At 32.9% G+C, this 27,383-nt stretch overlaps 1 protein-coding gene across 1 annotated transcript in view; it reads right to left on the bottom strand.

Moving 5' to 3' along the window:
- Positions 1-12,524: 12,524 nt before the first annotated feature.
- Positions 12,525-27,383, bottom strand: part of LOC127068988 (glutamate receptor ionotropic, kainate 2-like) — a 49,602-nt gene continuing 34,743 nt past the window's right edge. The window contains exons 3-16 of the mRNA XM_051005519.1: positions 26,736-26,891; positions 26,248-26,465; positions 25,034-25,333; positions 22,905-23,006; positions 19,194-19,367; positions 18,569-18,787; positions 18,215-18,430; positions 18,051-18,135; positions 17,817-17,955; positions 17,584-17,721; positions 15,378-15,576; positions 15,078-15,309; positions 14,469-14,737; positions 12,525-14,214 (exon numbers count right to left, since the gene is read on the bottom strand). Coding sequence (XP_050861476.1) covers positions 13,972-14,214; positions 14,469-14,737; positions 15,078-15,309; positions 15,378-15,576; positions 17,584-17,721; positions 17,817-17,955; positions 18,051-18,135; positions 18,215-18,430; positions 18,569-18,787; positions 19,194-19,367; positions 22,905-23,006; positions 25,034-25,333; positions 26,248-26,465; positions 26,736-26,891 — 2,690 coding nt within the window. The 3' untranslated portion in view covers positions 12,525-13,971. The remainder of the gene's footprint in view (positions 14,215-14,468; positions 14,738-15,077; positions 15,310-15,377; positions 15,577-17,583; positions 17,722-17,816; positions 17,956-18,050; positions 18,136-18,214; positions 18,431-18,568; positions 18,788-19,193; positions 19,368-22,904; positions 23,007-25,033; positions 25,334-26,247; positions 26,466-26,735; positions 26,892-27,383) is intronic.

Here is a 27,383-nt window from a genome sequence, read left to right as displayed (position 1 = left end):
AGAGAGAGCTCACAATGCCGGTCACATGTCACCATCGCTTTGAACCATGCCGCCAGTTTCTTTCTTCCAAGTTCACCGGCACATATCCTTCGAGTTGTTCCTCTCTGACGACAAGGATCTCTCTTTCTCTCTCTTTCTCTCTCTTTCTCTTTCTCTCTCTCTCTCTCTCTCTCTCTTTCTCTTTCTCTCTCTTTGCTTGATTTCGATTCCATTCGTCTTGTGCTCGCCTACGCGTTTCAATAGTCTGTTTCTTCGTCCTTTAAGGAGATGCACCTTGCCGTAGAGAAGCCGCACGATTATTTGTGATAGAGAATCGATCGATCTTTTCGTCGAACGTCTTCCTTTGTCGCCACCCTTAGACGTCTTCCCTTCCGATTTTAATGGATCACCCTTCGAACGAAAACTCGTCTCCCGTTTCTCTATAGGATTTCATTATCTACGAAATTTGTTCTTGCCAGTTTCTTTTTAGATTGTTTTTTCTTTCTGGTTTTTTTTTCTTTCTTTCTTTCTTTTTTTTTTAATCTTTTTTCTTTCTATTTTTTCTTGCTTTTTTTTTTTTTTTTAAGGGAAGGATGAAATCGTCTGGATAAATTAACAACGGTGATCTCGTTTCTCGTAGTAATAATTTTTTTTTTTTCTTCTTTTTCCTTCTTTTTTTTTGTCATTCGATTGTTGTGGCGTAAAACAGTTTTCTTTTTTTAAATAGTTTTTAAACACAAATAATCTATATGCAGTTGATGACAATTTTTCTGAGATGAAAGTATCTCATTTTTATTGTACAAAGTGGTATTTACAAAAATTGTAAGTCATATAGGAAACCTTAGAACAGTTAGGATAATATTCTAGGATTTTAAGAGGAACGTCAATACGATCGAAACGATGAATTTTATTTAATTAGAAAAATCTCGAGTCGCCCTAATTAAAACAAAAATCAACTTATTATTCTATAGATGATGACGAGAAATAATTTAGTTACCGTTCCAAAAAAAAAGCGAAATAAAAAAAAAATAGGAGAATATCGACGGAAAAAAATTCTCGCGAAATTATTGTCGCGTACTACGGTTTCAATAAAATTAGAAAAATCTCCACGCTCACATATTGATTATTAATAGAAAAATCAATTTATTCCACGCGCGAACATACAAAGATTAATTTACCTTGCCCTTTTGAAAAAAAAGAAAGAATGAAAAAAAAAAATCGATAGTATACTACCGGTACGTACCTACTGGTTTTACGAAATCAGAAAAATCTTCACGCTCGTACGAATTAATACGATAATCAAGTTATTCCACGCACCATCACAATGGCAACTTACAAACAAAGATTAATTTACCATACCGTACGATAAAAATATCGATAAAGAAAAAATATCGATAGAGAAATCCTCGCGAATTTTTTTCTTCCACCCTCTTCTGTTGTTTTACGTGTTGGAGGAAAAAAAAAGTAAAAAAAAAAAAAGAAGAAAGAAAGAAAGAAAGGAAGGAAGAAAGATAGAAAGAAAGAAAGAAAAAGAAAGAAAGTCGATGAAACCAAGGAAATAAGAGAGAAAAAGTATGGGGAGAAACGCAAAACTAAACAACATAGCTAGCAGAAAGATTCTCTCTCTTTCCCGTGGTTCCTTTATATGGCATCGGAGTACCATATTGCCGTATAGTACGTTATTGGAAAGAGTTCGGAATATTCAAAAGCATTGGAAAAGAGTAAATAGGTTCCCTCTTCTCTCTGATGTGTCCCGGCATGGTGTAGTGACGTTCGTATTTACACGAATAGAAGAAATACATCGAACTACTATCGGAGTGTAATGGTGTAAGAGTATCCAACTCCCTCAAAGAGATATGTACGTGCCTAGGAAGACTGTGAATACGTTTTCTCTGGACACGTCCGATCAGAGCAGGCAGTAGCTCCTTTTTTATCGACAAAAACCTGCGTAATCGTATACGACGACCGAACGTGTAATGTACGCGCCGCAGCGCGCGAACGAGAGGATAGCCGCTTGCCTATCAGAAATCCGTAGTCGGTTTGCCTCGGCTAATTAGCTCTGTCTATCTATCCATCCATCCATCCATCCATCCATCCATCTATCCATCTATCCATCTATCCATCCATCTATCCATCTATCCATCCGTCCGTCTGTCCATCCATCCATCCATCCATCTATCGATTTCTCTTCTCTCTCTATATCCCTCTTTATCTTTCATCCCTCTCCTTTCTAGTATTCACCAACTCGACTACTACTACTACTACTCGGCTTTGATCGATCTACTGCGTGCCGCGCGATTTTTTTCCCCCCTTTTTTTCCCTTTTATTTTATTTTTTTACTTTTTTTTTCTTTCCTTCTTCTTCTTCTTTTCACCTTTTTTTGTATTTTTTCTTTCTTTTTGTTTTTCTTTTTAATATCACGACTTCGCACGATCGACGAGATTTTTTCGAAATTTTCTTATACGATAAATTATTTTTTCTATATTCTATACGAATGTGTGTTGTATGAGTGAATAGGTGAATGGTGGGATGTATCGTCTTTCTACGTATGTGTTTGTATGCTTGTGGGAGAGATTGTAGGATAATTAAATATCTTGTCGATATAGTTCCATCGACTGAAGTTCGAGATAAAAATGCTTTTACTTCTCTCTCTCTCTTTTTTTTCTTTCTTTCTTTCTTTTATTCCATCTGAAATATCGAAAATACCACGTTAGCTCGTTTGGTACTATTTTTTTAATGATACTTTTCGATGCAACGTCGAGGTTGCTTCGCAGTCGAGCGAACATTTTGAAGATCTCTTTTTCCTCTTTTACTCTCACACTCTCTCTTTCTCTCTTTGGTAACGTGAAAGTAAATGAAAAAACGAAAATCAATTTATATTTGTTCACCGTACGATATCGATAGGACCGATTTTTTTTTATGTACCTGGACGATTCGTTCGAATATTGCGTCTGTTCAAATTCTTCCTTTTACAAATATTTTTTTCGAATGTAATATCATAAACAGAGCCATTTACAGTTCCTTCGAACATTTTGTTCTGTCGATTGTTATGTCAATGTTGATATATAATTAAACGATCGAAATTCATGGATAAATAATAACAATTGGAATTTAAATTGATATAAAAAAGGAAAGATATTAATATCAACAACTTTAACGATAAATTATCATATTTTTTTTTTTTTAATTAACATCGATTGAATTAAAACTTTAACAATAAATTATCTTATTTTCTTTTTTCAATTAACATAGAAATCGAATAAAAAATTTACAAGTTTTAAATGTCATCTCTTATATTTGTCGCGTTAATAATTTTTCTTATATATAATCTCAAACAATAAACCTATATATATATTCTTTCTTTCACTCTCTTTCTCTCTCTCTCCTCTCACTCTTCCTATCTATCTCTTTCTACCTATCTCTCTCCAAGCGTTACGAATTCAGAAGCGTCGACGGAAGGTCGAGTCGATGTCTATCGTAGATAGGAAGAAGGAGGAACGGCGCCGATCTCGCTTCGTGATCTTTCACGGCGCGTCTGATTAATAACGAACGGTCGCTCGATTACTCATTAAGAAAGAAAGAAAGAAAGAAAGAAAGAAAGAAAGAAAGAAAGAGAGTGAAAGAGAAAGAGATAGATAAGAAGTAACTCAACGAAGAAGGCGCCATGCCGAGAGCAAAATTCTATTTCTATCTCTCTCTCTCTCTCTCTCTGTCTGTCTCTCTTTTTCTCCCTATCTCTTTCTCTCTCATTCTTTCAGTTAGGCCGACAAATTCGTTCGAGGAAATTTGCATTCGCGCTCGCGCTAAATCGTAAGCCTTGCCGAGAGAGGCCGGTCAAGTCCGAAAGAAGAGGTCGTTAGGAGGCGCTTATAAACGAGAGAGATTTAGGGACCGAGATAAAGCGATGGTCCAAAGGTCGCCGCGTAACTGGCCGCCGATCGGAGGCGAAAAGAGTAGGAAAGAAGAAAAGAAAGTACATCTGGAATTCGACGATGCTTGTGTGAGGACGTGGAACGTGAAGAAGTCTCTCTTTCTCTCTTTCTTTCTCTTTTATTCGCTTCGTGAAATCGTTCGGATGCTTAACTAAAAATATCGGAATATCTAGAAAAGATACGGCATGCTGAGCATCCGTTCACCAAATTTACGATCGGCATACACCATTCATCCGAAATTATCGAGGCACTTTTATCGATCTTCTTTCGGTTTAGAAGCAAGTATGGGCTCTCGTTAATTCTTTAAATTACAATTTAAAATCGTTCTTACTCGGTATTCGGAGCAATTCAACTTATAGGATTCGTTCGTTCCTTATAGATATCTCTTTGTCTTTTATTTATTCTTTCAATGTAATAGATAATTTGGTATTGATATCTGAAATGATAATTATTTCGAAAATCTTTAACTTGAAATCTCCATGCTGTTTATTTATTTATTCATTATCATAAAGTCAAATGAATTAACATTGTAATTAATATATGAAATTAAATGAAATGGGCTTAGGAAAAGGTGTTTAAGAAAGGTCAGCACTTTTAATCTTGGCACTTTAATTAACATTTTTCGTTTGAATCGATTCTATCCCTTTTATATTCTTTGAATAATTTAAGGTCTGTGTATGTATATTTGTATGCGTGCGTGTAAGTACGTGCAATGTATGTACATCACGAGCACGATTCGATCTGAATTTGATCCGACGTATGGTTGTAACGAGGATATAAGTCTCTTTGTATGCGCGTCACGCATGAAAAGACCAAATGCGTATGCACATACCTACATATGTCGTACGATTTCCCCCTCGTGCATTTCCGATTTCAAGAGGTATCCGACAACAACGTATAGTGCGCTTATCGAAAAATGTTACATTCGAGAACCTTTCTAATAACAATTCGACAATATCACATATTTACGTTTTAAATTGAACGAGAACAAACAAAAAAAAAAGAAGAAAAAAGAAGAAACGAAATAGAACAATCCTTGGAATTCTATTTACATTATTATTTATATTTAATCCACTTACATTAATCGCATGAATCGATTATCTAAGAGTAATTTTACTTTTATTCGTCTCTTTCATTGGAATTGTTAAAAAATTTCTATCGATCGTGATATAATTTGTAGGAGAGAGATAGAGAGGAAAAGAGAGATAGGAACAGAGAGAAAGAGAGAGAGAGAGAGAGAAAGAGAAATAGAGAGAGAAAAAGAAAAAAAAATATATGAAACTTTAGCGCGAGTTTATTAAATAACGATGGTATAGTAGAATGGTGGGGTGAGTTATAACGATTATGGTGCTTCTTTGGTCGGATTAGGGACACGTAATGCCGGTAAAAACGAGCCGACGCGACGTGTCGGTGGTCACGTGGCAGTGATTATCTCTCGATCCTTTGCGCGCCCTTCGACCAGTTTTTGCACCAGAGAGACGAGTATGTACGTACTCCGTCCTTTTTTATTTCTCCCCCTCTCTCTCGCTCTATCTTTCTCTCTCTTTATCTTTCTATCTCTCTTTCTCTGTCGTTTTATCTCTCTCTTTCGAGTTTACGAAGAAATTCAATTAAATAGAATTTAATTAGATTCACCGATTCGATTTCTTAGATCATTGCATATGTAAATTTAATTTCTCTTTCCGACTTAACGACTCAACGTCACGTGACCGTTTTCAGTCTTTTTTATCTCGTTTTTTCTTTTTTCTTTTCCAGATTTTTTTACTTCCTTCATATATATATATATATATATATATATATATATATATATATATATGTATATATATACCCAACTCGTTATTTTAAATATCGGCAAGTTATTATCCCAGGTTCCTTTAGCGTACATAATAACAAGGATGTAACGCTTTTGATCGAGAAATAATCGGAGGATATCGCTGAAATTACGAAAGAGTACTTCACTTCCGATCCGATAATGATCTTAATTAACGGAACGATGCTTCTTGAGTTTCATCGAAACAAAAGGCTTCGTCGTTCGTGCAGAACTTATCGAATTTTTATTCCCCGAAGCGTGTCCGATTATATTCCATTATTTTACCTCGAATATTTTGGATATGAAAATATCTTTGATATATCGACAGTTGCAATTTTCTAATCGCGAGAAAAGAAATTATTTATACTTCGTGTCTACAATAAAGTTTTGTTATGAAAGAAGAAAAAAAAGAAAAAAGAAAACTAAAAAGAATCATAGCGTTTGGATTTAAACACTTAGTATATCTAATCGTGCGCGATCACTGCAATAATATTTATATATCTACACGTATGCATAGTAATTAGAAGTTATGTTTTAATCTTATTCGATGACGTTGTTTTATATATATAAATTAAGTATATATATTTTTTTTAAATCAATAGATAATCTGATATTTATATCAATCTATATAAACGTGATGCACTATTTACGAAATTATATATCTAAAATCAATATAAATAATAAGAAACATTTGAATTAATTTTCTCCATATATATAGATTATCTTTTCTTTTATTAGAAGAAATTAAAAACGAACATTTAGGAGTAAATAAAAACGCAATTAAAAAAAAAAGACATAATTTCTTTCATCTCATTTTGACGCCTTTAATTTCATATGTTACAAATAACAGAGAGATTTTGGATATATCACATACACACACACACATATACACGTCAGGTGTAAGCCTTTTCAAGGATATTTTTGGTTAGGTTTTGCTTATGTATAGGTGATGCGAGAGAGACTCGCGAAGAATACCGCTGAACAAACAGAAAGGGTAGACGAAGTGAGGTAGGAGAGGAAGTAAGCGTGCACCAATGCACTTGGGAAGTGGAAGTGGAAGTGGAAGTGGAAGTGGGAAGTGGTTTGCGTGTATAAGGGAGTTGTGTAAGCGAGTAGCAAGTAGTATTAGTCGATGCGGTGTAAGTTAGCCGCACGACTCACAAACCGCCCTGTCTCTCGCCATCCTCTTTGTAGTTACCGCCATGGCCATGAAGCCGAATACGGTAGAGAACCTTCTCTCCCTTTCCCACTCTCTTTCACCCTATCTCCTTCTCTCTTCCTCTTTCTTTCTTTCATTCTTTCTTTCTTTCTAATAAACACAACTGATATAATATATACGTACGTCGTTTACTAAACTCGACTCCACCTTTTTCCTCTTATGTTTCCTCTAAATAAGATTCCTTTATTAAAGTATAGTTTATTAAAATACAAATGAGTTTTATAAGAGTAATAATTAAATTCAACGTTAAATATTTATCATTAATTATAATATAGATATTTAAAGTTCGTATGAATTAATCTTACGCGAAGTAAATAAATAATTTGTGTATTTGAAATGTTATATTGACGTATGTTTAGAAAGGGTAATGTTTACATTGTTATAAGATTGATTATAGATTTTGTTCTCTCTCTCTCTCTCTCTCTCTCTCTCCTTCGAAAAGAAATAAAAAAATTGTTCTTGCCAATCAATTATATCTTATAGGATGAAAAAGAGAAGCGAAAGGGAAGATCTATATATCTCTATAGAGAATCATAGAGAGAAGAGGGTCGTAAAAAAAAAAAAGAAAAAGATAAAAAAAAAAAAATAAAAAGAAAATATTCTAAATGATCTCGATCTTCTCGTTCATTTTTGTTGCGGCAAAGAATTATTTGTCGAGTTCGGTGAATTTCTGTGGTGTCTCCTAACCAGACTCGTGCTTAGCCTACGAGTCTGGAAGATTGCTTGTGGATGGTGGTTTCGGCATAGGGCCATTACTTCTCTTACTTTTTAACGATCAGTCTGAATGTGTCGGTGATTCCGTGGAGTCAACAGAGAGGGAGAGAGAGAGAGAGAGATAGATAGAGAAAGAGAGAGAGAGAGAGAGAGAGAGAAAATCTCTCTTGGAGGTTCGCCGCCATGGTGAAGCACCCTGCTGCGTTAGTCTGGAGTCGGCTTAACAAGCGCCGATATCATCGTATGCTTCGTTCCTTGGATCTTTGCCTTTGCATACTGACATACCGCTGTGTCGTGTCTCCTGGACCTCCTCCCACGCTCGAATTCCTACGATAAACATAAACCATGAATGACCCGTTCGTGTGACAACAAAGATGGCCTTACTCCATCCCCTTTAGCGATCCTCAGTTATTTGCCAAAACATCATCTTCTTCCTTCAAGATTTATGACATTTGTCTTTAATGCGAAAACAAATTTCATAAAGAAATTCACGTCTCCTGATATAATCGCAATAAAAAAATAAAAAGGAAAGAAAATTAAAAGTACGATTTGAAAGCTGACAAAACAACGATATGACGAATTTAACTTGACGATATTTGTCGTTATTATCGTAAATAAAAATAGTCACGCGTTTAATCGAATCCGGATAATGTTATTAAAAATATTGATAACGGATTTATTTCTCGTATCTTTTTTTTTTCTTTCTTATCGACGATTAGATCTTCTTTCTCGATCTTCGAATTCTTCGAGAAAACAGTGGCCGTCGTAGATGGCTTCCGGTTTGAGCGTGGTTCTTTCTTTGCACATCGAGGGACACCGTGTACACCTCCAACGATGTTTTTGCTTCCAAGTATCCCTGTCCGTGGGAGTTCTCGATGAAGTCGTTGATCCTTCCGACAAGGTAGGACGTTTTGTGGAACGAGCCGGGCGACCGTAACCCTCCAACGACGTTCTATCCCTTTTGGAGGGTGATCTCACGCTCAAGTTTTCAAAGAAACACTGAATGGTTCCTCAAATAGAAAAATTATTGTCCATAGTATGCAAACAAACAAACAAACAAACAAACAAAACAGATCACTATGTCCAAACATTTGAGAAAATAACGAACTCGATGTTTGTTCGTTCGGATTCCCATTGTTTATTCACATTTCTTCTTTTTATTTCTTTTTCTTTTTTTTTTTAGAAAGAAAATATTAAAACTTCCCTAAAACATTGAAAAAAGAACAAAATTGCCCCGACGAAATTTCCTTTTCTCTTCTTTTTAAATCTACAATTGACGTTCGATTTTCATTGACGAATTCAACAAGCTTCCGCGATAATGATGATTGGATAAAAATTCCAAATTCCTCGATTACTATACTACTATTATTAGCATCTACTAATAGAAAGAAGGGGAGAAGAGGAGTTTAGAAAGATATTTGTGGGAACGGATGAATGAGTTAAAGAGAAGAAAAGGGAAACGCGAAAAGAAAAGAAAAGAAAAGAAAAGAAAAAGAAAAAGAGAAGCAAGCAAGCAAGCAATAAAGCAAGAAAGAAAGAAAGAAGAGGGAGGAGAGGAAGGGAGGAAAAAAAGGAAGAAATGGACAAGTCCATCGGGAATTCCAGGTTCCCGCGTGGAGGAGTCTCGCGGCGTAAGATGGCTGTTGGGTGCAGCAGCATTGTCGCGGCCCCTTTTGCGGCTTGGCCCGACGTCGGCGTCGTCGGTCCTTGAAAGAGGAGTCTCGAGGAAGGAGTCTCTCCTGCTGATAAACGCGCCAGGAATTCCTACGGGCATGGCGGTGCACCGCCACTGTTGCCGCCAGTGGTTTTCGGATAGGACCAAAACGTTCTATCTATCTTTCTCTGTTTCTCGTTTTCTTTCTCTCTCTCTGTTTCTCTCTCTCTGTTTCTCTCAAATAATCTATTGGCAGAGCACAGAAATCGATATTATCCTGGACAGAATCGTTTCTGATCTCTCTTTCTCTCTTTCTCTTTCTATTTATCTCTATATTTCTTAATCTTTTTCCTTTCCTATCTCTCTCTATCTCTCTTTTCTAGTTTCCTCTTTGAGTAATGGTCCTCACGATCGCTTCAAAATCGGCTTCGATCGGAACAACTCCTTCAGGCTCGCGAGAAGATCTCATCCATCGTATCGAGTAGTAAGACGTTAAGGTAATTGCTTAATGAACGAGTGTACGGCGATCGTGCTATTAAAAAATACCTGATCGATTGATCGAGATCGGTTATCGATCGTGTACCCATCGTTAAAGTCGATTGAGTCGCTTCAAGCTGATTAATCTCTTAAGTATTATTATTACTATTATTATTATTATTATTATTATTTCTCTTACTCTCCTACGAATCGATACGAATCGACCGATCGATACGAATCGACTGATCGATCGATCGATCGATCTATATTTGCGATTTAAGACCACGTTGTGCTTCTGTTTTTGAAATTTGATTTCTTTCTTCCTCTCTCTCTCTCTCTCTCTCTCTTTCTCTTTCTATCTTCTTTTTTTTTTCTCAAGAAAGATCGGCAGATCTCGAGGCGACATCAGGGCGGTTCCTGATTTCGTGCACCTGTTGTTTTTGTCGGCGTGCGATAAGATCGGCACAACGACGGCATTCTCTCTCTCTCTCTCTCTCTTTCTCGCTCTCTTTATCTCTCTTTATCTCTTTTTCTGTCTTCCTATCTCTCTTTCTCTCGTTGATGTTCCTCGTGCCCGGAGCCTGTGCCACGAGCAAAGCTACTATTAAGGTATCATTACGTTCGCCCGGCTGCCACGCGGTTATTCGAAACGCGAGTAAGCCAACTCTTATCCTTTTTCTACGATCGCCGAAATATTTGTACGAGTCATCTCGAACGAAAACTCGAATTTCATTTTCTATCTTACTTGTTGTGACTGTTGCTCGTCATCGTGGATGTAACATTAACGAGTCAAACTCTATCCATCTTGAAATTTTCTTTTTACATGACGAATATTCTCTTCTTACGCGATTGGAATATTATTAGTGTAGTGCTTAAAGATCGTTCGATTATTTATACGATTGACGTCATTTTAATTATTATGAGTCTTTTTGTTTTACCTTTTTGTTATCTCTTTTTTTGATCAAATAAAAACGAAGGAAAGGAAGGATTAAAAAAAAGAGAGAAGAAGGATAAAAAAGAAAATTCGATTCAAATATATGAAGATTATAAGAACGTAAGAAGCGTGTATAAAATTGATAGAATGAAAATTGTACTGTACATAAGTACATATATATATGTGTGTGTGTGTGTGTGTGTGTGTGTGTGTGTGTGTGTGTGTATGTAGAATAGTTACAAGTGCTCGTGAATCGGCCTTAGGATCAGCCAAGGATAAAGATGTATTGTAGATAAGCCGTGAGCGAGTACGTACACCTGCGCAACGGCGAGTCTCTTGGAACAGGCCGTAAAACTTAATTAACCCCTTCGTCGAAGGAAGATTTATTTTCCCTCGACGATTTCGCACCGATCCGAATACGTGCACGTCCGTAGAACGTCGAGATTCGCGTACATGAAGATTTAAAGAAATATAACAATGGAGAAAGGAAGTCGTTAATTTTTTAGATTTTTTATTTATACATGTATATTTATATATTTTCAATCATTATTTTTATTTTACATATAGATAAATATACGTGTATTAATGATAAATAAACGAACATCACGTGATTCATTCATCGCGATAAAGTGACGTATTGATAGAAAATTAACAAAAAGAAAAAAAGGAGAGGCACGAATTATTACAAAGAAAATTGTAACGTTTTTATTAACAAGTAGAATATGTTACACGTAACGCAATAAATAGTGATAATATTTGTTAAAGTATCATTTCCGAAAGATTATCGATTATGTTAAAATTTGCAGTTTTATCAGGAACATTTGTCTTCCTCATATAATGTAATACTTTGTCTAATAATCTATGTTCTACTATGTAGAGGAACGAAATATATGTTCGTCTTCGAAAACGGTTCGTTTACTCTATCTATCCCAATACATATATGTACAACATAACGTACATATATATACCTACATATATATATATATATATATATATATATATATATATATATTCTCATCCTCCTTACTTCAGAACTCTTGCTTCGTTCCAATGCTTTTTGCCCTGTAACAAGCTCTCGTCTCACTTGGAAACTTTAACTACTATGTACCTAGTGACGTACGGGGTACTTAATTCGAGCCTGCACACGCGTGCCTTCGAGATCTTCTCTTGAAACGTTCTGGAAAGATAGATAGAGACAGATAAACAGACAGAGAGAAAGAGAGAGATAGAGACAAAGCTACGTACATCCATTTTCGGCTAATTATACATCGTCCCTTCGTAAGAGGTACTAAACTTCAGCGGCGTGCTCGTAAAAGACACGTCACGAGAAGGGCTGCTTCCTCACGAATATACATATTGTATATACATACAACAAATATATATATATACACACACACATACATATACAACTTACGTACATCATAACATACATATATATATATATACATCATATATATATTTATATACATACATACATACATACATACATACATACATATATGTGTACATAAATATATATATATATGTGTGTGTGTGTGTAGGTGTTATGTAGGTATATGTAAGAGAGAAAGTTCGCTTTCATAAAAAGCTCTCTTACGGTATAACGGGCCAGTCTTGCGAAGGGCGAACTGGTTAACCGCTCGTTCGAGAGCCAGTAAACGTTACCCGTAATCGTGTTACAGCCTTTTATTGCGGCAATGAAAAGAAGTATTAATCGATGTACTTACACCTTTATCACTCGACTCGAACGCCGCCGGGTCCCGCTATAATCCGATTTTCGGACGTTTCAACCGTTTATCTCTTTCTTTCTTTCTTTCTTTTTCTCTTTCTCTTTCTTTCTCTTTCTCTCTTTTTCTTTTTTTTTTCCTCTCAGGCATAACAACAGTAAGTGCATTATCGTCGTCAATAGCGTTGCTATAATTTTTGATAGAAATGGTATTTCATAATTTTTTTTTGTCTCGAAATTCTACACGAATCATGGATTTTGTTTGTTTGTCTCATACATCCTCGTAAATTTATTTTTCCATAATTCTTAACAAGTCTCAACAATTGCAAATTATACGTAATTAGCAGATCAATCTTTTAAATAAATTGTAAAATAATTTTAACAGCGATTTTTTTTTTGTAATATACTTTTGTCTGTGCCTTTGATTTTAAGTAGATAAAGTCGGGTTAAGACACAGAAGATGCGATTTGACACTCGGAAGTGGAAAATCTCGTCTATGGATCTAAAGAAAGTCTCGAAAGAGTTATTAGAAAAATATTGCAATACATTTATTAAAGAATACAAGGAGATTTTATTTTGTATTTCTTTCTCTTATTCACAAAGCACAATCGAAGGTTAATTCAAATCGTAATTGATTAATAAAATCGATCTTGAAACATTTCTTTTTTTTTATAGATATCATTATCCCATTACACGACTTACGTGTAAAATCATTAGCGAATTATCGTAATTGAAACCATAAAAATAATTCGAAATATATGTTACAAAATTGTTCGAACATGTTCGAAATGAATTAAAAATTAGTTTCGTTGGTAGTGTTACCATCTTTGGATTACATTCTTTGTTCTAAAGAATAATGAGATAATCTGGATAAGTCGAGCAAGTCAATCCCCAAGAGAAGACACCTTTATAAGAGAAGATTTCAAAGATCCCGTCGACCAGCTGTAAACTATCCGCGAAGCTGCTTTTCATCCCTAAGGAACGTCCCTTGGTAATAATGACACAAAGATGCCGCTTTACTCTTCTTTGAGGAAGCTAAAATGGGAGGGTGTACAAAGGACTGAGGAAAAGCGCTTGGCGATTTCTCGGAACTAAAATGCCCTTAAACCAAGGTCACGGTTCGTTAGCGCCATTGTGGTCCAGTCCAAATATTATTGGATTTTGTCCTGGACCTACAGCGACGATTCTCTCCCTCTCTCTCTCTCTCTCTCTCTTTTCTTTGTCGTTATAGCGACGGCACATCGAGACTGATGACTTCATGCGTGACTTTCAGAAATAAAATGGAGAGAAACCATTCGGGAAATGCGACGTCCTTTTGGGATTAAAAAACGAGAAAAAATTCGATCCAAGTCTTATCCCTTTATCTCTTCCTTTTTTAATTCCTGTTTTTTAATTTTTAATTCTTTGAATTCGTTTGAAAGATCGATTATATCAATTAATATTTGACCGTCAAATCTCTCGACGGATCTCTGGTAATCATTATTGTTAATCATATTATTAATCAAATTGCGATGTGTAAATGTTATTCAATTAATTTTCCTATCGCTGCCGCGATTGTTAGTATTGTTATCTTTATCGAATTTGTCTAAAATATCCAATCGTAGAAAAGAACCGACGATAGATCGTGCCGTTGATGCCGCTCTACCTATACCACCTTCCGTCGAACTACTAGTGCCGATACTACTTTTCGATATTTTCACTGGCTTCGTTTCGAGACTGATGTTTACAGCGAATTTCAATTCTGCTATGAAAGCCTCCCAAGGAGTGATCTGTAGAAAATAAGCAAAGAAATTAAAAGAAAAAAAAAAGAAAAAAAAGGGAAAAGGACAAGATTAATGGCAAAGGTTAAAAATCTCACGTACATAGCTACCTCAAACTTTTATAAGATTTTTCAAAACTTTTGCCAATCGAATTCTTAAACTTTGAATAAATCTTCAATTCTTATTCCCTTCGCATAGATATTCGTCGTGGAATATCATAGACTCGAGTAAAAATCTCTAAAGAGAAATTGAGAAAGACTTACCTTTTCTTCGACTGCAACTTTACGAATGTTCCAAAGAAATTCAAAGATGGCGATGATAAGGGATGCTGCACAACCCAACATCAATACGAGGAAAACACCTCCGACGTTGGGTAACCCTAATTCGATCGAATTTGCTTCCTTTTCACTTTCGTCTTTTTTACATCTTCCACCGCCGCGTTCTTGCCACCATTTTTTTTTCAATTCCGACAATACACCTTTTTCTTGTAGCGTCAATATCGCGCCACTTATCGGAGTTCTGTATGGTGAATCTAATGAGACGATTCAATTTTTAATTAGTTCAATACTTGACAATGTAATGTATGTTTTATACAACATACATTACAATATTAAGTACATACTTAATATTGTAACGTAAGTTTATACTTATCGGAGTTCTGTATGGTGAATCTAATAAGACGATTCAATTTTTAATTAATTCAATACTTAATATTGTAATGTATGTTTTATACAATTCTAATATCCATCTATCTCTGTCTCTCTCTCTTTCTATCTCTCTTTTTTTTTCTTAACATAATATAACAAAATAATATAACATTAATATAGTGTAATAAATTATCCAATATCAGAATATATATAATAATTACTTACTACGTGGCAAAGCGATCCCATAACCCTTGTTATCGATCAACGAACCGATTTGTTGCAAGTCACAATTTCTTTCCATTTTGTATTCGATCGTCGTAGATTCCATTAAAAACGCGTATGCCGTTTTCTCTTTAACCACACGCTCGACTCCCTCATCATTTGTTACAGTGAAGACAGATGGTCTTGCTTCTGCCATAGTTGCCCACATACGTTGATAAGTAGAATAATTCGAGTCCTATTAAAACGATTTTAGTATGGTATGGATAATCGATAAAAGATTGGATTAACCGGTAAAATACTCACCCTGAAAAAAGCCGAAGTGGATCCACCATCAACCGCACCGTATTTGATCTTAGTTTGTTTTGCGAGTTCCTCGACATTTGTGATAGGATTATCCATTTTATCGATGGTTAGGAACGCAGCCAAATTGGCTGTGTAACTCGAGACCATAATCAGTGTGAAGAACCACCACATTCCGGCGACCATACGTATCGACGGCGCTCTAAAATCGATTAGTTTATGTTTAACTTATTATCATCGGTTTCGGTTAATAGATAGTAAACAAAATCACCAAATATTCTTCTATATTCTATTTTGCATTAATTATACAATTTTCATTAAACGTTTCACAATAATTTATTTAATTATTATTTAAACCATTTGAATCAACGTAGAAACAGAAAATACAATTACAAAGTTTTATATAGAAACCATGAAAATGCCAGATCAGCAAACTCGTATCGTATTTATGATTTAGATTCACAAAGAACATTTCCTTTAAAAAAAAAATCAAACGACAACGTCTAGAGGCAAATTTCACGAATGAAATTTAACGATTAGCTTGCAAAAAAGCTTCCATATCTCAGGGAACTAGATATCCACGTATTCATTCTTTTTCAACTTTCGCGTAGATTCAACAGCTTAACAAAAAAAAAAAAAAAATAAAAGAAAAAAAGAAAAAAAAATCACAAAATATTCAAAAGTAGCGGGAGGAACGCATAACGTTCTCCTAATTAAGCAAAGCCTTAAAGGGCCGCGTATGTAAATGGCGCTTGTTTGCCGACGATCCTTCTTGTACGCGTGCGCATCTGTGTGCGTGTGAATGCGTACATGCGTGCGTATGTGTATATTTGTGTGTACGGTGTCTGTCCTCTCTCTCTCTCTCTCTCTCTCTCTCTGTTTCTGTCTCTATCTCTCTTATTGAATGAAGAACACAAGGTACCCTGCGTAGAAAGGAACCAACGATGGGAGGGGGTGTAAGAGGTGGAGGAAGAGGAAGACGACGGCAGTTAGGTGTCTTTGGTCGGTCGTCGCCCAGTATGTGGCGAGCAAACATGCACGATGTCACGGACAGAGAGTTAGCGCCGTGCCGGCGCTAATAAGTGGGAAGCCGACTCAAATACGTCCGGCAAACAGCGCCTCGTTAAGCTTAATTGTCGTGACAAAAAAAGAGAAGTCTTGGTCCTAAAAAAAAAAGAAGAAGGAAAAAAGAAAGAAAAAAGAAACATATACAAGGACGCTACTACGCAACCTGAATCATTTTCTTTTTTTTTCGTATATTTTTGTTCTACTTTTTATAAAATGTTTTGCTCCGATCAATATCAATGAGATCGATCAATTATATAATCTTTCGAATCGATTAATAAATAATTTTGTTAGTTTAAAATCTTATCGATTTATAATTGACGTAAGATCGTTTATCAGATATCTTTTATTTATCGCAAATGTTATTAGATGGTTAATAGGTATATATGATCGTTCGATAGATAAATGCTGTTATAAGCGAAGTTTGTTATATATGAACGGATATATAATGTTGAATAGAGAATATAAAATATTTGTTTTGTTATTATATAGGATTAGAGAATTTGCTTCGTTCGATTTCGGGATATCTAGAATCCGTGAATAGTTCGTTCGATCGATTTCGTATAGTTATGAAATTTAAGTAGGTACAGAAATTTCTGTCTAACCAGGTCATGTGCTTGTGATTCTGGATAACACAGGATTTAATGTTATTACGGTAGGAAATCAGGCTTCTGTATATCCGGCTTATCGAATTCAAGTATTGGGAAAGTGAAATTTGAATAGTCGAATATATCTGCTTATCTAGATTAGAGTTTTAAATAGTAATAAGTTTGTATGTTCACTCTGACCTAGTTTGCGAATCTATATCTCTCTTCTTTTTTCAAATGTTTCAGATATTTCAATATTCTTTTATTTTTGTTTTCTTTTCTTTCCTCATCGTCAAATTATACGATTTGGAAGAAAATTGTCGATATAAGATAAGAAAATAATCATAATATAATTATTATAACTTTGAAAGAAATCGATATGTTAATTGATTAAATCATTTATTTATTATATGTTAATTATATGTATATATTAATATATATTTTATTTTAATATATTAATATAAATTATATATATTAATCATATAATTATATTTATTACTTATCAATTATATCACAATTAAGAAATCGATCACTTAATTAATCAAATAAATTCTTACTGCGGTAGAATGTCGGAACCTTGTTGCATAAGCGAGCCCACGGTCAACCACAATGAATTTTTTAAATCAAAATTATTTTCTAGTTCCTCGGGATCAGGATTGCATGGATGAGGATTGTTCCATTCTCCTGGTGCCATTCTAAGAATGAGAAATGAACGAATTAATTCTACGAATTTCTCACACATGTTCTTTATCGCGATCTTTTCTTTTTCTCTCTCTTTATTTTCGTTTACCTGGCTTGTAAATACAACATCAAAGAGACTATCAGATAAGCAGTAGCCATATATATCCAAACGTCGGTAGACAATGGTTTCAAAAAAGAAAAGAGTTCGGGGTCCTTCTCTTCAGGTTTACTGAATAATATACTGATACCTGTTTGAAAAAATAAATAAATAAATAAATAAATAAATAAATAAATAAATAAATAAGTAATCCAATATTCGAATATTACGATATTATTATCATACCGAGATTCATAAAAGGCATTGTAAAATCCACTATACTTTCTCTCGACGATGTGATAGTCAAATCACATATGGCAAGATCAGCTTCCTGATAAAAATTCGTTCGTTCTTTTAACGAATTAAAGGCAATGGGTTTGATAGAAGTTATATTACGATTTGTTACTCACGTGATCTAAAAGAAGCTTCATCAAACCATTCCAAGATTTAGTTTTAGGGATGTACGAACCGTATTGATTATCAGGTACCAACATAAAGGAGTATTTGAATTTGAGAATTTTAGCAATACTCTCGATCACGTCTATGCAATATCCTTCATAATATTTTTTATCGATTGGTACACCTCGAGTCGATCCATCAGTCACTTCTATCACGTATGGTTCACCCTATGGAATTACATTTTTTTTTTTTCCATCGGTTAAGAGATAATTTAACATCTTCATAATATATATAATATATATATATATATATGTGTGTGTATAATATATGTATGATATATAATAAAACGTAATTATTTAACATACCACTTTAGTGGCAATCCTGAAATGATTCTGTTCGATGGATTTGAACAAATAACTCTCAAGTTCCTGTTTACTACGAGTAGAATGAACACCTTCTTCGTCCCAATATCCCATTTCGATACTACTGAAACCACGGAAATCCAAAAGACGAAGATCGAAGTTACGTCTGTGACCAATTTCATCGAAACTGATTACTCCTGTTATCTTCCCTTCTACCGGTATCTGTCAATCGATCCACAAATTTATAAAAGTAATCTCAAATATACTCGATATTTTTAATCGGCACATAGAAATTTCAATTAATTCGATTGGATTATTCGAAAGAACGTATCGCAAATTTGAATCGATTCATTCAATTTATCCGAAAGGATATAATTGAAATTTTTCATTGATATTTTTCGAACGATTGATTGAAAATAATCGTCGAAATAAAAATTCAATCAGACGTATCTGTCGAGAAATACAATTTTGTAAGTTGCAATAAATAAGTAATTAAATAAGTAAGTAAGAAAATAAATAAGTTGTAAGGGTCGGTAATAAAAGATTCGTGATTTTATTCGTCGATATACGTGATACTATTTTAGAAACGAATAGAGATATCACTAAGGAGATTAGATGTAAAATTTACCTCTCGTATGATGCTGGTAATGTTGGGACCTGCCTCATATTTCTTTTCATCGTCGCAAGAGAGCGGTACCGGGATGATAGAAATAGAATCACCGTTATCCTTGTTCCTTGCATTAAGGATCTCCAAAGCATTGTATAATAGAAAAACAGCATCATAGAGGACCGCACTTTCTGCCTAGAAAAATTTCGAAAAGCAGATACGCTGGATTAGTTTTGGATATTAATTTTTTTAAACAAAAAAAAAAAAATAAAAAAAAAATAGGAAAAAGAAAAATGTCATTCATTTGATCCAATCATTGAAATTCCATTTAGTATATACATATATGTATGTTTTATGTATATGTGTATATGTATATATATATGTCCAACGTTAAATTACAAATATCGATAAAAGAACGATACGCAATTGAATCGTGCTTCGTTGTTTCGTCAAAAAAACTAATAATATTTTTCATACATACATATGTAAATAAAAGTAAAAACACAGTTTTGCTTTTATCTTTTTTTTTTCTTCCTTTCATTCGTATCCATCGTAATATCGTATCGTTCGTATATATTGTTGTATCTATGTACGTACATATGTATATACATGCATACGTATCTCGCAATTTCGAGTTATGCATTTCACCCGATGCGTGACTTCACGTCGATCAAGAGCATTAAATTAACCAATAATTTGTTGGACAACGAGTATCGTTGATTTAATATTCCTTCAAAAGTCGAATTTATGCGGTTTGATAAAGTAACATTGTGTACGAATAAACGAAGCGATAATAAAGAAAAAAGTAAATACTATCGTTGGTTCGATCTGTTCATTCTACTGTTTGATTCTTCATTTATATTCCATCTAAATTTTAATTTTTAGATAATCTAGATAATATAGATTAGGAATGTAAATTAAAGATGATTAAATATCGAATATTGTTGATATTAATATAGATATCAATATTACTCATTAAGATGATAGAATTATCAAATGTCCGTTTATTAGAAATATCAAAGTAAATATACGTAAATGTATAATACACAGACGTATGTAAATAAACAGTTTGAGTCACGTCGTTTATAGTACACCATTATATACATCATTTTGTATATTATTTGTAACAGAGAAAAAGATCAAACGAAGCTTCAGTTTAGTTGAAATACTCGTCTCGTTAACACGTATATAATTTACTATCCTCCGTATATTAATATACGTTATAAAATCATATGATACGTTTGTTGACACACGTGTGTGAGTTTGTACGTGTATAGGTAAATACACAGTCGAGATCATGGCACAGGATATATAACAACATCCCTTTGTAAGAACTTGTAGCGGAGAGAAAGGTCAAATAAAGTGTTCAGTTCAGTTCTAATATTCGTCTTGTTAACACGTATATATAATCTGTCCTCCAGGAATAGTAACGTAAGTTTTAAAATGATATATAATATGATAGATACGTCTTACGAATTATCATTTATAATATTTCTTTAACTCGAACAAGAGAGATTATTATTTCTTAAGAAAAATAAAACGAAAAATTTTAACACTCATCTTGTTAACACGTATAAAATTTGTCGTCCAGGAATAGTAACGTAAGTTATAAAATTATATATAATACGATAGATACTTCTTACGAATTATCATTTATAATATTTCTTTAACTCGAGAGAGAGTTTATTATTTCTTAAGAAAAATAAAAAATTTAAGCACTCGTTGACACGTATATAATTTGTCGTCCACGAATAGTAATGAAAGTTATTTAGAAATTAAATATAATGTGATAGATACATTTTACGAATTACTATTTATAATTAATTTTGGTTTTAAATCAAACAATAGAGATTATTATTTCTTTAAAAAAATTAAAAGTTTAAGTACCCGTTTTGTTAACACGTATATAATTCGTGTTATACTAACGTATAATATAATTTATGTAATAGTAACGTGTTATAAAATGATATATAATATGATAGATACATTTTACGAATTATCAATTATAATATTTCTTTAAGTCAAGCAAGAGATATTATTATTAAAAAAAAAAAATAAATAAATAAATAAAAAATTTAAGCACTCGTCTTAAAACGTATATAACTTGCGTTATAGTAAGGTGTTATAAAATGATATATAATATGATAGATACATTTTACGAATTATGATTTACAACATTTCTTTAAGTCAAACAAGAGCTATTATTATTAAAAAAAATAAAAAATTTAAGCACTCTTTTTAACACGTATATAACTTGCATTATAGTAACGTGTTATAAAATGATATATAATATGATAGATACATTTTACGAATTATCATTTACAACATTTCTTTAAGTCAAGCAAGAGATATTATTATTAAAAAAAAAAATAAATAAATAAATAAAAAATTTAAGCACTCGTCTTAAAACGTATATAACTTGCGTTATAGTAACGTGTTATAAAATGATATATAATATGATAGATACATTTTACGAATTATCAATTATAATATTTCTTTAAGTCAAACAAGAGATATTATTATTGCTTAAGAACAAATATTGATATCTATACGATCGATACGTTCGTTCGTTTGTTTCTTTTCGTATTTTTCTTCTCTCTTTCCATTAAGTATAAAACAGATTTTATAGGATTGAACATGTGAAACGATTTCAACCGTAGTAGCTAATGAAAAGAGAATTAAGGTGGTGTCGTCAGGTGTTCCTAAGCACCATGTCGTGAGTAGATTCCGAGGAACGAGTGTTTCAGGTTCTACCTTCGAAAACTGGCATACCGGTTGTGGGACCATCCTGCGATAGAGTTAATGAAGAAATTACCTCGAGCGCGTTTTGAAAGCGGGGACGACCGTTTAAACAATTGTTCCGCGTGAGTCTCCGTCGACGCAAAACGAGTTTATTATGCGCTCGACGAAAGAGCCATGATTAAAACATGCTGATACAGACGGTAACATCACGACGACGAACACAAGTACTACGACGACAACGATGTTTGACGGGCCGGCACATTCTCGGCTTACTTTCTTTCGGATCGCTAATTAATTTTTTTTTTTTTTAAGAAAGAAAAAAAAAGAAAAAAGGAATCAGGTATGCCTTCTCTCGTCGGTCTTTCCTTCTGTCTTTCTCTCTTTTTTATAATAAAAAAATAAAATAAAATAAAATAAAATAAAATAAAATAAAATAAAATAAAAAGAAAAATCTTTTTTTCTTTTTCATCTCTTCACACGCACTTTCACTTTTTCCACACGAAGGAGGTTGATTTATTCTTCGCACATTCTTTTGGTCGTAATTCGTATCGTGCCTCGTCAATAATTGCATAATATTTTTAATAAGTAAGAATCATAATTAATTAGTTGATAAGTTAAGCTATTCGCCATGCACGATCATGTAATTTTTGATCGACGATTTTCACGCAAAAGAATTGGTATTAATTAGTCGAGAAAGATGACGGGAGACTTCGATGGTGTTTTGATTTAAGTTAAACAGTTTTGAGTTAAGTTAAGTTAAATAGTTTAAGAAAATAATATGATAGTTATAAGTTAAACAAATATAAGTTGAATACCTTCAATCGGAATTTTGAATAATGAGAGTTAGAGATTAACGTAAGATATTTTTCTTTTTTTCAATATCGAATTGAAGTTAACAATGACATTGTTAAATTCGTTGTAAAATATTATTATTCGTATATTTAATTATTATTATTATTCCTATATATATTATTCGTATCATTTAATTACCAAGTTGATACCGTCGACGTTGTTCCGTCGCAAGCTGAAACCCGTAATGTTACCTTGGGTTGTGCCGTTTCGTATTTCCAGAATTGGTAGTTTCGACGAGTCCTGCAAATCGAAATCGATAGAAGGATAGACATTATTTTAAAGAAATGTCGATGGCACACGCTGAATCTCTCTCTCTCTCTCTCTCTCTCTCTCTCTCTCTCTCTCTCTCTCTCTCTCTCTCTCTGTCGTGAAATCGAGCCAAGTCGAGCCTTACTAAAGGAGACAGGGTCCATCCTTGAGAACCATTTTTCTAACTATCCAGCCTGTCGCATGATCGAACGATTTGCTCCTTAATGGCCCATTAAGATCGACTTTATTTCTATCGGAAATCAGTAAAAAGAAGAAGAAAAAAAAGAAGAAAAAAAAAGAAAAAGCAGAGAAAAAAGAATTGGTAAGCTTATCACCGAACTTCGATAGAACTTTTAAATGGAAGAGCGAGATTAGGTATCTGCGTTAACTCTTAAAACCTATCTAGAGTAAAATTTCTCCACGTCATGGAAAGAAAAGAAAAAACCAAAAAAAAAAAAAAAGAAAGAACAGAAAGAAAGAAAACCAACTTTTTTTTTTAAATATCTTTCGAAAAAAAAAACAGAAGAGAGAGAGAGAGAGAGAGAGGGAAAAAAATACTTAACGAGAAATATTTCATTTATTGGCAATTGAAGTGCAACGCAGAAAATTAATTCTCATTATTTTTTCAAACTTTTAATTAAAACTTTTGTTTTTCCTATGTATTATTTCGAGAATAAAAGAGTAATAATAATAATAATAATAATAATAATAATAATAATAATAATAATAATAATAATAATAATAATAATAATAATATTGCTCTCTGTAATTTTCGTAATATCGTTCGATCCTTGTATTTTTTGTTTGAAATGAGGTATACATGTTTCATAAGAAGATATGAAAGTTCTTCGTTGGATATAATTTATACGACTTTCTTTTAAACATTTATCTTTCGTGGCGCTTGCGCACAGGAAATCAATAAGCGATCAACAAGTAATTTAGTCGGGGATGGCGAGCTACGCTGGAGAAGAATAATTACATTGTTTCGACATAATGAAGTAGTAAATACGAAGTTATCGGTAAAACGATCAATGAACATCCGCGAGTAATGGAGGTGAAATTTCGAACGGTGTATCCTTCGTGTCGAAACGATCCAACTATCGATTTAATATCCGGTTTATGGAGATACATACTTATCGACTTGGCTCGACACGTTGATTAAAACCAAAACGAAGCAAAACGAAAAAAAAGAAAGAAAGAAAGAAAGAAAAAGAAGAAAAAAAAATGAGAAACGAAATCGAATCTTTCGAGATATACCTAGTATGGATAAAATTGTATATTGTAATATCATATACACATTATTGTTTATATTACCATAATCGTATTAGAACTGTCCCTTGATTTGAGCTAATTGCTAGTTCCATGCAAATTTTTCTCTCTCGATTTTTTTCATTTTCTTTTTTTTTTTTTTTTACACGGATAGAATGTAAATGAAGTCTGTCAGTAAGAGAAAAAAAGTCGGTAGAAGTTGTAAAAATATATGTTCCACGTGGATTTACCCCCCCCCCCCCCCCAAAAAAAAAGAAAAAAGAAAGAAAAAATAGAAACAAAAAAGAAAATGAAAAAAATGATAAAATTACTCAAATGTTTAAAATATTATTAAAACATTATTAAAATATTATTATTTAAAATATTATTAAAATTTCGTTCTTTCGTAAGCGATGTATTGTATCTCAAAATATTCAAATTGTTCTATTTAATTGGATCGAAATTATTTTAAGAACAGTCATTATAAATTTCTTTATCGCACTTTAAACGTTTGTCGATAACATTGTATAGTCCCATCAAAATTATCAAAGAATATATTATCCCAAAAAAAAAAAAAGAAAATAGAAAAATAATAAGAACGGACAAGAAATAATTCAAATTAAATTTAAATAAAATCGTACGAAACGGAGAAGAATGAAATGTACATAAAAGTATCGTATCAACAGTGATATGTTTTATTTCATTATAAAACATAAACTATAGCTTAAATCAAGAGACGTGTTCATAATTTTATAAATGATAGATGATACCATGTAAGTTATGATGAAATTCGTATACTCGCGAACCAAATTGACTTCCTTAGCTTGGTATAAAACAGTCATTATATTCTCTGGTTTAACATCGAGAATAATGTTATCAATCGGTAGAGTACCGACTTCCTTTAATATAGAACGATAATCAGGACCAACACCAAGGTGACGAATCGTAATTGGATTATCTTTTTTCCTTTTCATCGTAAGAGCTTTTTGAATCCTTGACAATCCGTCGTTCGTTTCGTAAATCGCCACAAAGCTTTTCCATTCGTTCCAAATCACAACATCCGCGATAGCCTAGAAAGAAATCACCCTTCGTTTTGAAAAAAAGAAAAAGAAAACTGCTCCTTCTAAATGATATCAGGAAATAGAGTAGGTATTAAGAAGGGAGAAGAAGAAAAAAAGAAAAATAAAAAGGAGAAGAAAAAGAAGAAGTAGTAGTCCCTTTTTATCGAAAATCGATCGAACGTTAATTCAAGGATACTTATCTATTTTCTCTCTTCTTCTTTTATTTTATTTTATTTTATTTTATTTTATTATTTTATTTTTTTTACTTTATTCTATTTTTTTTTTTTTTTTTAAATATCTTCCATCAACAGATAACTAATAGTTTAGTTTGTCCAAAACGAACTACTCTTTTTTTCTTTTTTTCCAGTTGTGTTGACAGAACAGAATACTCGTCGATTCGATGCAATCACCGGATCAAATGTTTAAACATAAAATTGTAATTTGATTAGAAGAAAGAAAAAAAGGAAATGTTATGATCGAAACATGATCTTTTTTTTTTCTCCAAATATATTAGTATTTTTCAATCGTTGTTTCATCAAAGAATCGATATATCATACGAATTGTACATAGTAAAATTTTAATAATATTACGATATTAGAAAATAAAATAAATATATTATATAGATATGATATTTGAAATTGAATAAAATAATATACTAAAGTAAATTATAAATAATATAAATATAATAAAAAATAATAAAATAATAAATAAAATAATAAATAAAATAATGATAAAATAATAAAATACATATATTATATATGTATATATATATATATATGATGGTGGAAATTAAATAAAATAATATAATAAAGTAAATAATATACAATGTATATATAATAAAAAATAATAAAAATAATAATAATAAAATAATAAAATTAATATACAAACATATATACAAATACACACACACACATTTTCTTTACCTTGCTGACCATTTCACTGTCTGGATAAATATTGATCGTCATTGGTGTAAGACTAAATAGATTTTCGTCTTCGTTGAGATATAATTTCTCTTGTTCTCGCCAAACATATTCCAAGTGGGGTATGTCGAAGTGAGCAGCTATACTAGCAACTATACCTCGCGTGTGAGGGCTCGAGGGCCCAAAGATCGCCGCCACGCCTTCCTCCAAAAGTTCGCAGACTGTGGAAAAGCAAGGAGAAGCAAGTCTGTACAACTTGGAGTTACCGCGAGAGTGCTCGTGAAAGATTTCATCCGTAAAAAGAACGAAATAAAGAGAGATAGATAAAGGTAGAAAGAGATACTGCTAGCAGAGGACTTTGATTTAGTAGCCGGCGGAAATATTTCAACGTTGTCTTATTTCGTGAAAAGATAAAATCTAGTTTTCTTTCTTTCTTTTATTCTTATTTCGCTTAACGCATTTTAATTAATTATAAATGAGACTCTCCTTACCTGCGAGTTTCGTTTTAAAACTATCGGTATGACTATCCACCGTTTTGATAATCGAATGTAATTTAAATGCCGGTGCTGGGTTTTCCTGCATTGTATCTAAAATGGCTCTCTCGAAGGCATCTCTGTATTCTATTTCTTCTTGATGAAATATAGCACCTGTGTAAAATAAATAAATCATTTTATTCTTATATCGTATCGTATTATCAAAAGAGAATTTATAATAATAAGTTGGTGTATGATCAAAATAAAAGATAGAATGGATCATGTCCGATAAAGAAAATTTCTTGATATATTCGACTAATTTCTATTGATCATCATACAGTTTAAAAGTTTAACCACTGCTTTAGAGTCGTTCGGAATCATTTTCTTTTTATAATTTCGTTCTAATATTAATAACAAGATAACCGACATTTTCTTTTTTGCTTTTCATCGATTTTACTCGAGAATAACAAACTAAAAAAAGAAATTGTACCGATTCGTACATGATGATATCGTACGTATGTTAAGTCGAGATTGTTTAACTCGAAAACTATTGTCTGTTTCTCCTTTCGCCAAACACTTTCGTTGTTTACTTCGCTCCATTGAATGCACGAAGTCAATTCCAAGATCAACAATACCGTATTAGGAAATCAACTGGGGCTTAGTTGT

This window comes from Vespula vulgaris, chromosome 14, assembly GCF_905475345.1.
Source record: "Vespula vulgaris chromosome 14, iyVesVulg1.1, whole genome shotgun sequence".
Lineage (NCBI taxonomy): Eukaryota > Metazoa > Arthropoda > Insecta > Hymenoptera > Vespidae > Vespula > Vespula vulgaris.
Note: the sequence above shows the minus strand (reverse complement) of the source record. Positions and strands in the feature narration are given on the sequence as shown.